At 48.7% G+C, this 16,427-nt stretch overlaps 1 protein-coding gene across 1 annotated transcript in view; it reads right to left on the bottom strand.

Annotated features, from left to right (window-relative positions):
• The window catches only part of AQP1 (aquaporin 1 (Colton blood group)), a 32,662-nt gene extending 17,021 nt beyond the window's left edge, over window positions 1–15,641 (bottom strand). The window contains exon 1 of the mRNA XM_077267982.1: window positions 15,100–15,641. Coding sequence (XP_077124097.1) covers window positions 15,100–15,495 — 396 coding nt within the window. The 5' untranslated portion in view covers window positions 15,496–15,641. The remainder of the gene's footprint in view (window positions 1–15,099) is intronic.
• Window positions 15,642–16,427: the final 786 nt, after the last annotated feature.

Below are 16,427 nucleotides of genomic sequence, written 5' to 3'. Positions count from 1 at the left end.
AGCATATGGAAGAAGGTAATCTTGTCAGATGAGACCAAAGTAGAACTTTTTGGACTAAATGCAAAACGCCATGTATAGTGGAAAACTAACACTACACATCACGCTGAAAACATCATCCCCACCGTTATGCATGGTGGTGGCAGCATCCTGCTGTGGGGAGGCTTTTCTTCAGCAGGGGCAGGGAAGCTGGTCAGAGTTGATGGGAAGATGGATGGATCTAAATACAGGGCAGTCCTGGAGGAAAACCTGTTTGAAGCTGCAAAAGACCTGAGTCTGGGGTGCAGGTTCACCTTCCAGCCCCTTCATCTTCTTAGTTTTCAGTAATTATTAGCTTCTTGTACAAGCTCCATCTCTGTAATCTGAGTCACATCGCCTCGGAGCTCGTGGCCGGTATTCGCCACTGACGCTCCCATCTCTGGGGACCATGGTGCTGCAGACACATGACGGCGTCTTGGACATTACACATCGTTTATGGGGCAGTCAGATAACTCTGCAGAATTCCATCACCATGGCGTCCATTATGTGACCTGCCTGTACCCAGCTCATTAATAATCAGCCTTTTATATACTTTTTTTACTTTGTGAATGATTCAGCGGCACGATGTGAAGTATCACAATAACACTGGAAAATCTCCCCGTAAGATTAGGAATGTCTGTCCCCTCCTGCATAAGCGAGAGTGGACGCCATAGCGACTGCATCGAAATGCTTAGCGCCGCTTTTAGACATTTTTTCTGTTGAGGTTCTTTGAATAGAATTTTTTTCTTAATTCCTAGTGAAGTTTCCACCCCCGAGATGGTAACGCACGTTTACATCCAATGGGGGTTTTGTGCATTAAATGAGGGTCTCATGATTTCACCGGGGAGGGTTTTTATTTCGAGCCGTCGCTCCTGTTGTTTATATGGAGCACGAGGACAGAATCTGGATAAGCCACTCTTTCATCACCAGGGCGGGTGTGATCGCCGCGCATACACACTATGGCCAATGTCCCGGCACAGCGAGAGGCTGTAGGAAAGCTCGGACTGAAGGCGTCTATTCATGGCAGCCTTGCTCTGCATTCCTCCGCTAACCTTTACAAAGCGTCGCCTGCTATAGGTATTCTGTCCGCCATTTATCACACATATCAAGCACATTAAAGGCCATTCACGCATCAAACACTCAACAAAAATCTAGCGGCAGAGATCCCAGGGTCCTGAACTTTATCCAATGTAACAAAATGTAATATGAGCACAAAGCAATAATTTATCTACAGATGGAGGGATAGATAGATAGATAGATAATATATGATAGATGAGATAGATAATAGATAAATAATAGATAGATAATAAATAGATAATAGATAATATATGATAAATAATAGATAAATATTAGATAATACATACACTACCGTTTAAAAGTTTAGGGTCACTTAGAAATGTCCTTATTTTTTGAAAGAAAAGCACAGTTTTTTCCAATGAAGCTAACATTAAATGATTCAGAAATACACTCTATACATTGTTAATGTGGTAAATGACTATTCTAGCTGCAAACGTCTGGTTTGTAATATAATATCTCCATAGGTGTATAGAGGACCATTTCCAACAACCATCCCTCCAGTGTTCTTATGATACTTTGTGTTTGCTAACTGTGTAAGAAGCCTAATGGATGGTTAGAATACCCTTGAAAACCCTTGTGCAAGTATGTTAGCACAGCTGAAAACAGTTTGGCTGATTAGAGAACCTATAAACCTTTGAGCTAGTTGAGAATCTGGAGCATTAAATTTGTTGGTTCCATTAAACTCTCAAAATGGCCAAAAAAAAAAGAACTTTCATGTGAAACTTGACAGTCTATTCTTGTTCTTAGAAATGAAGGCTATTCCATGCGAGAAATTGCCTAGAAACTGAAGATTTCCTACAACGGTGTGTACTACTCCCTTCAGAACAGAGCACAAACAGGCTCTAACCAGAGTAGACAGAGAAGTGGGAGGCCGCGCTGCACAACTGAGCATCAAGACAAGTACATTAGAGTCTGTAGTTTGAGAAATCGACGCCTCACAGGTCCTCAACTGGCAGCTTCATTAAATAGTACATGCAAAATGCCTGTGTCAACATCTACAGTGAAGAGGCGACTCCGGGATGCTGGCCTTCAGGGCAGAGTGGCAAAGAAAAAGCCATATCTGAGACTGGCTAATAAAAGGAAAAGATTAATATAGGCAAGAGAACACAGACATTGGACAGAGGAAGATTGGAAAAAAGTGTTATGGACAGAAGAATCCAAGTGTGAGGTGTTCGGATCACACAGAAGAACATTTGTGAGACGCAGAACAACTGAAAAGATGCTGGAAGAGTGTGACGCCACCTGTCAAGCATGGTGGAGGTAATGTGATGATCTGGGGTTGCTTTGGTGCTAGTAAAGTGGGAGATTTGTACAAGGTAAAAGGGATATTGAATAGGGAAGGCTATCACTCCATTTTGCAGCGCCATGCCATACTCTGTGGACAGCGCTTGATTGGAGCCAATTTCATCCTACAACAGGACAATGACCCAAAGCAAACCTCCAAATTATGGAAGAACTATTTAGGGAAGAAGCCGGCAGCTGGTATTCTGTCTGTAATGGAGCGGCCAGTGCAGTCACCGGATCTCAACCCCATTGAGCTGTTGTGGAAGCAGCTTGACATCTTTTGTGGAACAGTTGATGAAATGTTGAAGTCTTGAATGTCATTCTCTCCCGTGACGGTTCTTCGGTCGACAGTCTATTAGGTTTTGGCGCTTCTGTGAGATGAATGTGTCTTCTGCATCGCTCAGTAACCTGCACTTACTGTATTACAGATCCAGACAACCTCCTAAAACAAGTCTATGACTTATGTAAGCTCCATTATCTCCCCTAGCTCCCTATGCATATAACAATGCCATAGACAGGCCCAGAAATACCGCCGTAAAGTGCGCCAAATATATTGTGCTACAGTGCTGTATATGGTGCATTATAATCCCACCGCCCAGTATATCTATACTATATGGTGCTCAGGAATACTCGGGCACACAATGCCCGCTGCCCATTTCTCTACGCACACCACAGGTTATATTACACGAGATTGTAGATTGTACATCGCTCCGGACTCGTAGATCTGTGCTCGGCGTTCGCCATTGTTAATACCAGAAATTCCTGTATATTCTGCTTCTGTAGGAAAACATCTGACCTTTCCTAAAGGTGTCATCACATTCTACTATTGCAATTTCCTGGCTCTACCAGTAAAGAACATTTCATGATTTGATATAATAATATCCCCTTTTATCTGCAGAGGAAACAACATTACCTAGCAGGTGACACTTCATATGGATGCAAACATTTGCCAAATGGTGCTGGGAATAAAACTAATTTCCACCAAGGCGCCAATCCAAGCCATCTCATCACCACTGCTGTAATGTGCATACAGTATAGACGGTGTATATAGGGCGAAGGCGCAAAGAGTGAAGGCTTATGGGTAATTAGATCTGCCTGTGTGTGGTCATGGTTGTAATACCGTTATCCATCACAGGCCACCGGAGGATCAGCCTGATGGTCGCAGCAGGGAAAGCAATCCAGCGTGTACGTGCAGCACGAGAGGAATCTGGGAGTCTGGGAGATATTTAGAGCTCAGGTGCAAAAGTAAATTCTTTTACATTTTTTTATGAGAATATGTTTAGTTTTACTATAACTTTGCTCAGTTGTAACGGCATAAAATAAACTCTTAGCTGATTTAGAAATCCTCATGGCGCACGACTTACAGTGTCTCCGTCAGGAGCCTTATCAGTTATGGGAAAATCCCTGAAATTTGTCTCCGACCTCCTGGATGAGAGAAAACACCTGGGCAATTTCCAAAGCGCAATCTAGAAGCTGTCAAGTGCAGCATAAACATCGCCTGGGCCTCTATATGTGGAGAAGAAAGGCCCCAAAATCTAGAACATTCCTCCATGACGGTTCACCACAACACACAGAGTCTAACAAGGTATAGAACCTGGAAACAACTTACCCACTAAGAGAAGGGGGTACTATAACCTTCAGGGCAGTTCCTCCCGTATACAATAAAGTTGGGGGGTCTATGGGGAAGGGAGGCTCAGCAGAGCTCCTGAAAACGTACAAAACTCCCCCCTGACAACAGATGTTAGTAGGATGGAAGAATGGGACTTGGGATTATCAAATACCCCTACCTCTGTTCAAGGGATGAGTCTGTGAAATCAGAGGAGGGAGAAGTCTGTGGAGTCAGAGGAGGGAGAAGTCTGTGGGGTCAGAGGAGGGAGAAGTCTGTGGGGTCAGAGGAAGGAGAAGTCTGTGGGGTCAGAGGAGGGAGAAGTCTGTGGGGTCAGAGGAAGGAGAAGTCTGTGGTGTCAGAGGAGGGAGAAGTCTGTGGTATCAGAGGAGGGAGAAGTCTGTGGTGTCAGAGGAAGGAGAAGTCTGTGGGGTCAGAGGAAGGAGAAGTCTGTGGGGTCAGAGGAGGGAGAAGTCTGTGGGGTCAGAGGAAGGAGAAGTCTGTGGTGTCAGAGGAGGGAGAAGTCTGTGGTATCAGAGGAGGGAGAAGTCTGTGGGGTCAGAGGAGGGAGAAGTCTGTGGGGTCAGAGGAAGGAGAAGTCTGTGGGGTCAGAGGAGGGAGAAGTCTGTGGGGTCAGAGGAAGGAGAAGTCTGTGGTGTCAGAGGAGGGAGAAGTCTGTGGTATCAGAGGAGGGAGAAGTCTGTGGGGTCAGAGGAAGGAGAAGTCTGTGGTGTCAGAGGAGGGAGAAGTCTGTGGTATCAGAGGAGGGAGAAATCTGTGGGGTCAGAGGAGGGAGAAGTCTGTGGGGTCAGAGGAGGGAGAAGTCTGTGGGGTCAGAGGAAGGAGAAGTCTGTGGGGTCAGAGGAGGGAGAAATCTGTGGGGTCAGAGGAGGGAGAAGTCTGTGGGGTCAGAGGAAGGAGAAGTCTGTGGGGTCAGAGGAGGGAGAAGTCTGTGGGGTCAGAGGAAGGAGAAGTCTGTGGGGTCAGAGGAGGGAGAAGTCTGTGGGGTCAGAGGAAGGAGAAGTCTGTGGGGTCAGAGGAGGGAGAAGTCTGTGGTGTCAGAGGAGGGAGAAGTCTGTGGGGTCAGAGGAGGGAGAAGTCTGTGGGGTCAGAGGAGGGAGAAGTCTGTGGGGTCAGAGGAAGGAGAAGTCTGTGGGGTCAGAGGAGGGAGAAGTCTGTGGTGTCAGAGGAGGGAGAAGTCTGTGGTGTCAGAGGAGGGAGAAGTCTGTGGGGTCAGAGGAGGGAGAAGTCTGTGGGGTCAGAGGAAGGAGAAGTCTGTGGTGTCAGAGGAGGGAGAAGTCTGTGGGGTCAGAGGGGGGAGAAGTCTGTGGGGTCAGAGGAGGGAGAAGTCTGTGGGGTCAGAGGAGGGAGAAGTCTGTGGGGTCAGAGGAGGGAGAAGTCTGTGGGGTCAGAGGAAGGAGAAGTCTGTGGTGTCAGAGGAGGGAGAAGTCTGTGGGGTCAGAGGAAGGAGAAGTCTGTGGGGTCAGAGGAGGGAGAAGTCTGTGGGGTCAGAGGAAGGAGAAGTCTGTGGTGTCAGAGGAGGGAGAAGTCTGTGGGGTCAGAGGAGGGAGAAGTCTGTGGGGTCAGAGGAAGGAGAAGTCTGTGGGGTCAGAGGAGGGAGAAGTCTGTGGGGTCAGAGGAAGGAGAAGTCTGTGGTGTCAGAGGAGGGAGAAGTCTGTGGTATCAGAGGAGGGAGAAGTCTGTGGGGTCAGAGGAAGGAGAAGTCTGTGGTGTCAGAGGAGGGAGAAGTCTGTGGTATCAGAGGAGGGAGAAATCTGTGGGGTCAGAGGAGGGAGAAGTCTGTGGGGTCAGAGGAAGGAGAAGTCTGTGGGGTCAGAGGAGGGAGAAGTCTGTGGGGTCAGAGGAGGGAGAAGTCTGTGGGGTCAGAGGAAGGAGAAGTCTGTGGGGTCAGAGGAGGGAGAAATCTGTGGGGTCAGAGGAGGGAGAAGTCTGTGGGGTCAGAGGAAGGAGAAGTCTGTGGGGTCAGAGGAGGGAGAAGTCTGTGGTGTCAGAGGAGGGAGAAGTCTGTGGTGTCAGAGGAGGGAGAAGTCTGTGGGGTCAGAGGAGGGAGAAGTCTGTGGGGTCAGAGGAAGGAGAAGTCTGTGGTGTCAGAGGAGGGAGAAGTCTGTGGGGTCAGAGGGGGGAGAAGTCTGTGGGGTCAGAGGAGGGAGAAGTCTGTGGGGTCAGAGGAGGGAGAAGTCTGTGGGGTCAGAGGAGGGAGAAGTCTGTGGGGTCAGAGGAAGGAGAAGTCTGTGGTGTCAGAGGAGGGAGAAGTCTGTGGGGTCAGAGGGGGGAGAAGTCTGTGGGGTCAGAGGAGGGAGAAGTCTGTGGGGTCAGAGGAGGGAGAAGTCTGTGGGGTCAGAGGGGGGAGAAGTCTGTGGGGTCAGAGGAGGGAGAAGTCTGTGGGGTCAGAGGGGGGAGAAGTCTGTGGGGTCAGAGCAGGGAGAAGTCTGTGGGGTCAGAGGGGGGAGAAGTCTGTGGGGTCAGAGCAGGGAGAAGTCTGTGGGGTCAGAGGGGGGAGAAGTCTGTGGGGTCAGAGGAAGGAGAAGTCTGTGGGGTCAGAGGAGGGAGAAGTCTGTGGGGTCAGAGGAAGGAGAACTCTGTTGGGTCAGAGGAGGGAGAAGTCTGTGGAGTCAGAGGAGGGAGAAGTCTGTGGGGTCAGAGGAGGGAGAAGTCTGTGGAGTCAGAGGGGGGAGAAGTCTGTGGGGTCAGAGGAAGGAGAACTCTGTTGGGTCAGAGGAGGGAGAAGTCTGTGGAGTCAGAGGAGGGAGAAGTCTGTGGGGTCAGAGGAGGGAGAAGTCTGTGGAGTCAGAGGGGGGAGAAGTCTGTGGGCTCAGAGGAGGGAGAAGTCTGTGGAGTCAGAGGAAGGAGAAGTCTGTGGTGTCAGAGGAGAGAGAAGTCTGTGGTATCAGAGGAGGGAGAAGTCTGTGGGGTCAGAGGAGGGAGAAGTCTGTGGGGTCAGAGGAAGGAGAAGTCTGTGGAGTCAGGGGAGGGAGAAGTCTGTGGGGTCAGAGGGGGGAGAAGTCTGTGGGGTCAGAGGAGGGAGAAGTCTGTGGTGTCAGAGGAGGGAGAAGTCTGTGGTGTCAGAGGAGGGAGAAGTCTGTGGGGTCAGAGGAGGGAGAAGTCTGTGGGGTCAGAGGAGGGAGAAGTCTGTGGGGTCAGAGGAGGGAGAAGTCTGTGGGGTCAGAGGAGGGAGAAGTCTGTGGAGTCAGAGGAGGGAGAAGTCTGTGGGGTCAGAGGAGGGAGAAGTCTGTGGGGTCAGAGGGGGGAGAAGTCTGTGGGGTCAGAGGAGGGAGAAGTCTGTGGGGTCAGAGGAGGGAGAAGTCTGTGGGGTCAGAGGAGGGAGAAGTCTGTGGGGTCAGAGGAGGGAGAAGTCTGTGGGGTCAGAGGGGGGAGAAGTCTGTGGGGTCAGAGGAGGGAGAAGTCTGTGGGGTCAGAGGAGGGAGAAGTCTGTGGGGTCAGAGGGGGGAGAAGTCTGTGGGGTCAGAGGAGGGAGAAGTCTGTGGGGTCAGAGGAGGGAGAAGTCTGTGGGGTCAGAGGGGGGAGAAGTCTGTGGGGTCAGAGGAGGGAGAAGTCTGTGGGGTCAGAGGGGGGAGAAGTCTGTGGGGTCAGAGGAGGGAGAAGTCTGTGGGGTCAGAGGGGGGAGAAGTCTGTGGGGTCAGAGGAGGGAGAAGTCTGTGGGGTCAGAGGAGGGAGAAGTCTGTGGGGTCAGAGGAGGGAGAAGTCTGTGGGGTCAGAGGAGGGAGAAGTCTGTGGAGTCAGAGGAGGGAGAAGTCTGTGGGGTCAGAGGAGGGAGAAGTCTGTGGAGTCAGAGGAGGGAGAAGTCTGTGGGGTCAGAGGAGGGAGAAGTCTGTGGGGTCAGAGGGGGGAGAAGTCTGTGGGGTCAGAGGAGGGAGAAGTCTGTGGTGTCAGAGGAGGGAGAAGTCTGTGGTGTCAGAGGAGGGAGAAGTCTGTGGGGTCAGAGGAGGGAGAAGTCTGTGGGGTCAGAGGAGGGAGAAGTCTGTGGGGTCAGAGGAGGGAGAAGTCTGTGGAGTCAGAGGAGGGAGAAGTCTGTGGGGTCAGAGGAGGGAGAAGTCTGTGGGGTCAGAGGGGGGAGAAGTCTGTGGGGTCAGAGGAGGGAGAAGTCTGTGGGGTCAGAGGAGGGAGAAGTCTGTGGGGTCAGAGGAGGGAGAAGTCTGTGGGGTCAGAGGGGGGAGAAGTCTGTGGGGTCAGAGGAGGGAGAAGTCTGTGGGGTCAGAGGAGGGAGAAGTCTGTGGGGTCAGAGGGGGGAGAAGTCTGTGGGGTCAGAGGAGGGAGAAGTCTGTGGGGTCAGAGGGGGGAGAAGTCTGTGGAGTCAGAGGAGGGAGAAGTCTGTGGGGTCAGAGGAGGGAGAAGTCTGTGGGGTCAGAGGAGGGAGAAGTCTGTGGGGTCAGAGGGGGGAGAAGTCTGTGGGGTCAGAGGGGGGAGAAGTCTGTGGGGTCAGAGGAGGGAGAAGTCTGTGGGGTCAGAGGGGGGAGAAGTCTGTGGGGTCAGAGGAGGGAGAAGTCTGTGGGGTCAGAGGGGGGAGAAGTCTGTGGGGTCAGAGGAGGGAGAAGTCTGTGGGGTCAGAGGAGGGAGAAGTCTGTGGGGTCAGAGGAGGGAGAAGTCTGTGGAGTCAGAGGAGGGAGAAGTCTGTGGAGTCAGAGGAGGGAGAAGTCTGTGGGGTCAGAGGGGGGAGAAGTCTGTGGTGTCAGAGGAGGGAGAAGTCTGTGGGGTCAGAGGAGGGAGAAGTCTGTGGGGTCAGAGGAGGGAGAAGTCTGTGGGGTCAGAGGAGGGAGAAGTCTGTGATGTCAGAGGAGGGAGAAGTCTGTGGGGTCAGAGGAGGGAGAAGTCTGTGGAGTCAGAGGAGGGAGAAGTCTGTGATGTCAGAGGAGGGAGAAGTCTGTGGAGTCAGAGGAGGGAGAAGTTTGTGGGGTCAGAGGAGGGAGAAGTCTGTGGGGTCAGAGGAGGGAGAAGTCTGTGGGGTCAGAGGGGAGAGAAGTCTGTGTGGTCAGAGGAGGGAGAAGTCTGTGGTATCAGAGGAGGGAGAAGTCTGTGGGGTCAGAGGGGGGAGAAGTCTGCGGAGTCAGAGAAGGGAGAAGTCTGTGGAGTCAGAGGAGGGAGAAGTCTGTGGGGTCAGAGGAGGGAGAAGTCTGTGGGGTCAGAGGAGGGAGAAGTCTGTGGGGTCAGAGGAGGGAGAAGTCTGTGGGGTCAGAGGGGGGAGAAGTCTGTGGGGTCAGAGGAGGGAGAAGTCTGTGGGGTCAGAGGGGGGAGAAGTCTGTGGTGTCAGAGGAGGGAGAAGTCTGTGGAGTCAGAGGGGGGAGAAGTCTGTGGTGTCAGAGGAGGGAGAAGTCTGTGGGGTCAGAGGAGGGAGAAGTCTGTGGGGTCAGAGGAGGGAGAAGTCTGCGGAGTCAGAGAAGGGAGATGTCTGTGGGGTCAGAGGAGGGAGAAGTCTGTGGGGTCAGAGGAGGGAGAAGTCTGCGGAGTCAGAGAAGGGAGATGTCTGTGGGGTCAGAGGAGGGAGAAGTCTGTGGGGTCAGAGGGGGGAGAAGTCTGTGGGGTCAGAGGAGGGAGAAGTCTGTGGGGTCAGAGGAGGGAGAAGTCTGTGGGGTCAGAGGGGGGAGAAGTCTGTGGTGTCAGAGGAGGGAGAAGTCTGTGGAGTCAGAGGGGGGAGAAGTCTGTGGTGTCAGAGGAGGGAGAAGTCTGTGGGCTCAGAGGAGGGAGAAGTCTGTGGGGTCAGAGGAGGGAGAAGTCTGCGGAGTCAGAGAAGGGAGATGTCTGTGGGGTCAGAGGAGGGAGAAGTCTGTGGGGTCAGGGGGGAGAAGTCTGTGGGGTCAGAGGAGGGAGAAGTCTGCGGAGTCAGAGGAGGGAGAAGTCTGCGGAGTCAGAGGAGGGAGAAATCAGTGGAATCAGCAGCTTTTTCCCTTCTATTGCAAATTTATGCTCACTTAGCTGAGTGTGCATGTATGTACATGGAGGGATGGGGAGTGACAGCTTTTGGCTGAATGAGCCAGAGACAGGCAGTTTGAGGTTTGTCGTCCCCTTTAGCTTTTGAACCATTCTTCTGGTGAAGAGAGGAGCGAATTGATTCTCAGGACCCCGATCAGGGACCAGGTCAGTATTTTGTGGCCTCTGGACAGGCGTACAGCAGACCACGTCCTACCTCCCTGCATCCCTGGCTCCTGGTTTTTTGATTCTTCAGCATAGCATGACATTGTTGCAGCGTGACACTCACACCATGTCCTGCTGGAGGTGGTCTGCTGGGCTCCTGTCTGGCGGACATGGAACTCTGACTTTGAGGACAATAAAACATTGGACATGTTAAAATTCAATATGCCCATTTTTCCCCCAATATCTGCCATTGGAGGAGAGTCTGAATAGCCCCAAACAGGCCAATTGAATGTCCAGTCTCTGGATGACCAACATTAATTAATTTTGCATGGCCACCATAAGAATACGACCAAAGGATCTGCTAATGTCAGACACTCATCTAGAGACAGATGTGTTTGGTCTTCTTACACCTCATCAGCACCTATCAGGAATCTGGTGCTCTATCAGATACCATATCCCTTAATTAGTGACCGGACGAGTAGTAGGAGAAGAGAAGTTCTAAGACGTCTGTAATAGTCCGTACCCCAGAGACTCAACACAGACCCACACATCGTAGCAGAAATTTTAACCTGTGCTGATGAGATACAAAAAGTCAGGACAGAGCGGTCCACAGATGAGTGTCTGTCGTTAGCTGCTTCTTGGTCAGGTTCTGGAGTTCCTTCTAACTTGACATAAGTATTTTGCCTGTAATCTTTACTGAAGGTTCTCCTCGAGGATTTCCATGTGCTCTGTGTAATTATGGGCAGCCAGTGCCACCTTCACGAACCACAACGCCAACACAACATCTGGAAGATCTGCCAGGTCTGTGTGAAAACTGTTCCATCACCCGTCAGCCGCAATGTTATGAGACAATAGGAAACAGTTGTGGGCGATGGATCTCCCGTGGGTGGTGAATGACAGACGCATGAAATGAATTCCATCCACTTGTTTGCGGCAGACTTGGCAACATCTGTTTCCCAGCTGGGTTGGAACGGAGTTGGACCAGCAATGAGTTGGCAGAGTATGCCAAGGCGCACAAACCCCTGCAAGCCCTCACAACTCGGACAGAAAATTTATTTCTGTTAATGTTGATGATTATGGCTTACAGCCAATGAAAACCCAAAAGTCATTATCTCAGTAAATTAGAATACTTTATAACAGCAGCTTGAAAAATGATTTTAACACCTGAAATGTTCCCTACTGAAATGTCTGTTCAGTAAATGCGCTCAATGCTTGGTCGCGGCTCCTTTGGCTTCAATTACTGCATCAATGCGGAGTGGCATGGAGGCGATCAGCCTGTGGCGCTGCTGAGGGGTTATGAAAGCCCAGGTTGCTTTGATAGCAGCCTTCAGCTCGTCTGCATTGTTGGCTCTGGTGTCTCATCTTCCTCTTGACAATACTCCATAGATTCTCTATGGGGATAAGGTCAGGTGAGTTTGCTGCCAATCAAGCCCAGTGATACTGTTGTTTTTACACCAGGTATTGGTACTTTTGGCAGTGTGGACAGGGGCCAAGTCCTGCTGGAGAATGACATTTCCATCTCCAAAAATCTTGTCGGCAGAGGGAAGCATGAAGAGCTCTAAAATGTCCTGGTAGACGGCTGCGCTGACTTTGGTCTTGATAAAAAACAGTGGACCTACACCAGCAGATGACATGGCTCCCCAAACCATCACTGATTGTGGAGACTTCACACTAGACCTCCAGCAGCTTGGATTGTGGCCTCTCCGCTCTTCCTCCAGACTCTGGGACCTTGGACCACTGACAACAGTCCGGTTCTTCTTCTCCTTGGCCCAGGTAAGAGGCTTCTGGCGTTGTCTATTGGTCATGAGTGGCTGACACAAGGAATGTGACACTTGTAGCCCATGTCCTGGATACATCTTTGTGTGGTGAAGCAATGACTCCAGCAGCAGTCCACTCCTGGTGAATCTCCCCCACATTACAGTATTGAATGGCCTTTTATTAACAATCCTTTCCAGGCTGCGGTTGCTTGTGCACCTTTCTCTACCACACTTTTTCCTTCCACTCCACTTTCCATTACAATGCTTGGATCCAGCACTGTGTGAACAGCCGGCTTCCTTAGCAATGATCTTTTTGAGACTTCCCCTCCTAGTGAAGTGTGTCAGTGACGCCTTCTGGACATCTGTCAGTCAGCAGTCTTCCCCATGATTGTGGAGCTACTGAAACAGACTAAGGACCTTTATAAACACTTAGGAGCCTTTGTAGGTGTATTTTGTTAATTATTCTAATTTACTGAGATTATGACTTTTCATTGGCTGTAAGACATAATCATCAACATTAATAGAAATAAACACGTGGAATAGATCACTCTGTGTGTATTGACTCTATAGAATATAGAATATAGGAGATCCACTTTTAATATTGAGGAACTGAAATAAATTCACTTTTTGATGATATTCTAATGTTGTGAGAAGCTCCTCTATATACAGTATATGCTGCACAGTCACAAGGAGGAATCGCCCCGATACAAGCCGGAGGCTGTCACCCAGAATTTGCTACAATTACCTGGATCTGTAAATGATGACGTTATTGGATGTAATACATGGCTGTGCTAATCATGCGCGGCGGAGAAGAGCCTGAAATTCTTCCCTAGAGAACTGCACAAACCGAGCAGCTGACAGGAATAATAATAAGTGCGATGTGAGCGCCGCAGCCTTGACCACAAAGTGTTATCTGCTGCAGCGAGAGGCGGCTGCTGATAACAGAGAACACAGGCGGAGTCACACCGACATATGTATACATGTGACTAATGGGCATACGTGTCATCAGTGGTGTTACATGGGACTGCAGGTGACATCTACAACATTATCTGTACTCAGAGAGTTATCACTGTTGTCTGTGCTGTTACATGGGACTGCAGGTGACATCTACTGCATTATCTGTACTCAGAGAGAAATCACTGTGTTATCTGTGGTGTTACATGGGACTGCAGGTGACATCTACTGCATTATCTGTACTCAGAGAGAAATCACTGTGTTATCTGTGGTGTTACATGGGACTGCAGGTGACATCTACTGCATTATCTGTACTCAGAGAGTTATCACTGTGTTATCTGTGGTGTTACATGGGACTGCAGGTGACATCTACTACATTATCTGTACTCAGAGAGTTATCACTGTGTTATCTGTGGTGTTACATGGGACTGCAGGTGACATCTACTGCATTATCTGTACTCAGAGAGTTATCACTGTGTTATCTGTGGTGTTACATAGGGCTGCAGGTGTCATCTACTACATTATCTGTACTCAGAGAGATATCATTGTGTTATCTGTAGTGTTACATAGGACTGCAGGTAGACAAGTATACCCCTGAGAAGGCAGGAATTGCTTTGTGATATTTGCTCTGTGGATCTCTGGATGCTCTGGTGTTTTGCCGGCACAGGACCAGAAATCATCCATTGGAGGCAGCGGATTGTACGGACAGTGTTTCTCCTGGTACAGCAGAGCTGAGAGAAGACAATGTCTTACAGTCACACTGTGATTGCTGGAGTACAGGTAGTTCAGTGGGTGTCACCAGCAGTCCTATGTAACATCACAGAAAATGCAAAGAAACAAAAACACACCAGCACCTGCATACACATACTGGCCAGTGCGTGAGAGCCCACCAGCCACAACAAGGCGTCCTCTAAAGCGGGAGCCTCACCTTCTCTAACAGACGTGATTCTCCTGGGCCCAAGTTACAGTCCGACCACAGAAAGAAACTTCACATTGTGCCTAAGACGGCAGTCATTATAACTGATGTCACCTGCAGTCCTATGTAACACCACAGATGACACAGTGATATCTCTCTGAGTACAGATAATGTAGCAGATGTCACCTGCAGTCCTATGTAACACCACAGATAACACAGTGATTACTCTCTGAGTACAGATAATGTAGTAGATGTCACCTGCAGTCCCATGTAACACCACAGATAACACAGTGATAACTCTCTGAGTACAGATAATGTAGTAGATGTCACCTGCAGTCCTATGTAACACCACAGATAACACAGTGATAACTCTCTGAGTACAGATAATGTGGTAGATGTCAACTGCAGTCCCATGTAACACCACAGATAACACGGTGATACCTCTCTATATACAGATAATGTAGTAGAGGTCACCTGCAGTCCCATGTAACACCACAGATAACACGGTGATACCTCTCTATATACAGATAATGTAGTAGAGGTCACCTGCAGTCCCATGTAACACCCCACAGATAACAGTGATGACTCTCTGAGTACAGATAATGTAGTAGATGTCACCTGCAGTCCTATGTAACACCACAGATAACACAGTGATATCTCTCTGAGTACAGATAATGTAGTAGATGTTACCTGCAGTCCTATGTAACACCACAGATAACACAGTGATAACTCTCTGAGTACAGATAATGTAGCAGATGTCACCTGCAGTCCTATGTAACACCACAGATAACACAGTGATATCTCTCTGAGTACAGATAATGTTGTAGATGTTACCTGCAGTCCTATGTAACACCACAGATAACACAGTGATAACTCTCTGAGTACAGATAATGTAGTAGAGGTCGCCTGCAGTCCTATGTAACACCACAAATAACACAGTGATATCTCTCTGAGTACAGATAATGTTGTAGATGTCACCTGCAGTCCTATGTAACACCACAGATAACACAGTGATATCTCTCTGAGTACAGATAATGTTGTAGATGTCACCTGCAGTCCTATGTAACACCACAGATAACACAGTGATAACTCTCTGAGTACAGATAATGTAGTAGATGTCACCTGCAGTCCTATGTAACACCACAGATAACACAGTGATGACTCTCTGAGTACAGATAATGTAGTAGAGGTCACCTGCAGTCCTATGTAAACCCGTCAGGCTAGCCTATGGAGCACTTGCAGTCTATGATCTCGCCTCGGTTGCTCCTGTCCATTAGGATCTGTGGTTCCTCAGGAATATTACATATACAATGTTACCAGTTCTGACATAATCATATACAGTTACATTGTCTCCGGCGGTTCGGGAGGTGGCGAGATCTTACCCCGTTCAGCCCTAGAGTGTTGCCCTCGAGGTTGCTGGTGACGCCGGACAGGATGGCGGTGGCGACCACGGCGCCCAGGCACTGCGCAATGATGTACATGACGGCCTTCAGGATGCTGATCTGACAGCTGAGCAGGCAGCCCAGGGTGACGGCGGGGTTCAGGTGGGCCCCACTGATGTGCCCCACACTCTGCGCCATGGTGGCAATGGACAGCCCAAACGCTAGAGACACCTTCACGATGTCTTGTGTCCGGCCCGCGGTCTCATTGGTTTTGTCTTGGATGGGAAAATTGACCCCAAGAGCGGCGCCGATACTAATAAAAACGAACAAAATCATCGCTAAGAACTCGGCCACCACCGCCCTCCAGAACGCCTTCTTCTTCAATTCACTGGCCATTTTTTTACAATTTTTTTATCCAATTGGAAAAAAAAACTTGTTAATTTTTTTTTAAATGAAAAAAAATAAATAAATAAATAAAAATGTTCTAATGGATAAAGTTTTTGTTTGCGTCCTAGAAAGTGGAAGAAGGATTGTGAGTGAAAAGTTATAGTGTTGTGTTATTTATAGGGGTTGGGTGGTCTGGGTCGGAGGAAAGGGGTGTTCCACAAAAGAAGGAAGGAACATTTACATAGAGGCCGTTGTAAGAAAAAAAAAAGCTGCCACCACCGGCTGCCAAGTTCTCCCAGCACTTTCCATCAATTCTTCTTTCCCTCCTGTCTTTCTCTCAGTTAAAAAAAAAAAAAAAACTATAAAAAAAAAAATGCATTCACTGCACTGAGCCCTCACTGTACAGCACATTCCAGCCCCATCGGACGCTCGCACTACAAGCTGCAGGCTCAGGGGGTTCTAGTGTGGTTGATACATCATCTTTTTATTTTTCGTGTTTATTTATTTATTTTTCTGCTCTTTGTCCATTCATTTTAGGAAAAAAAAAAATTCTAAAAAGTTTTGTGACTTTTTTTTCTAAAAAGTTTTGTAACTTTTTTGTTTGTGCTCCAAGAAGATAACAGTTTGTCGTTCTTACTTTGTTGTTGTGTCTCTTTTCAAAAAAAATTTTTTACTTTATATATTTTTTTAAAGTTCCTTACACACGCAAACTTTTTTTTATTTAACATATATTTTCCTTATTAAACACATATAGATTTTTTATTATTATTATGAATTTTTTTTCATATATAATTATTTTCATGCATATATATTTTATTTTGCATATTTTTATGTAGATTTTTTCATATATATATTTTATTTTGCATATATATATTTTTCATGTATATATTTTTTATGAATATATATACGGATTTTTTTCATGTATAAATCTAGATTTTTTT

Source organism: Ranitomeya variabilis, chromosome 6 (genome assembly GCF_051348905.1).
Source record: "Ranitomeya variabilis isolate aRanVar5 chromosome 6, aRanVar5.hap1, whole genome shotgun sequence".
Classification (NCBI taxonomy): domain Eukaryota; kingdom Metazoa; phylum Chordata; class Amphibia; order Anura; family Dendrobatidae; genus Ranitomeya; species Ranitomeya variabilis.
The sequence above is the reverse complement of the archived record's forward strand: the minus strand, read 5'-3'. Positions and strand labels throughout refer to the sequence as shown.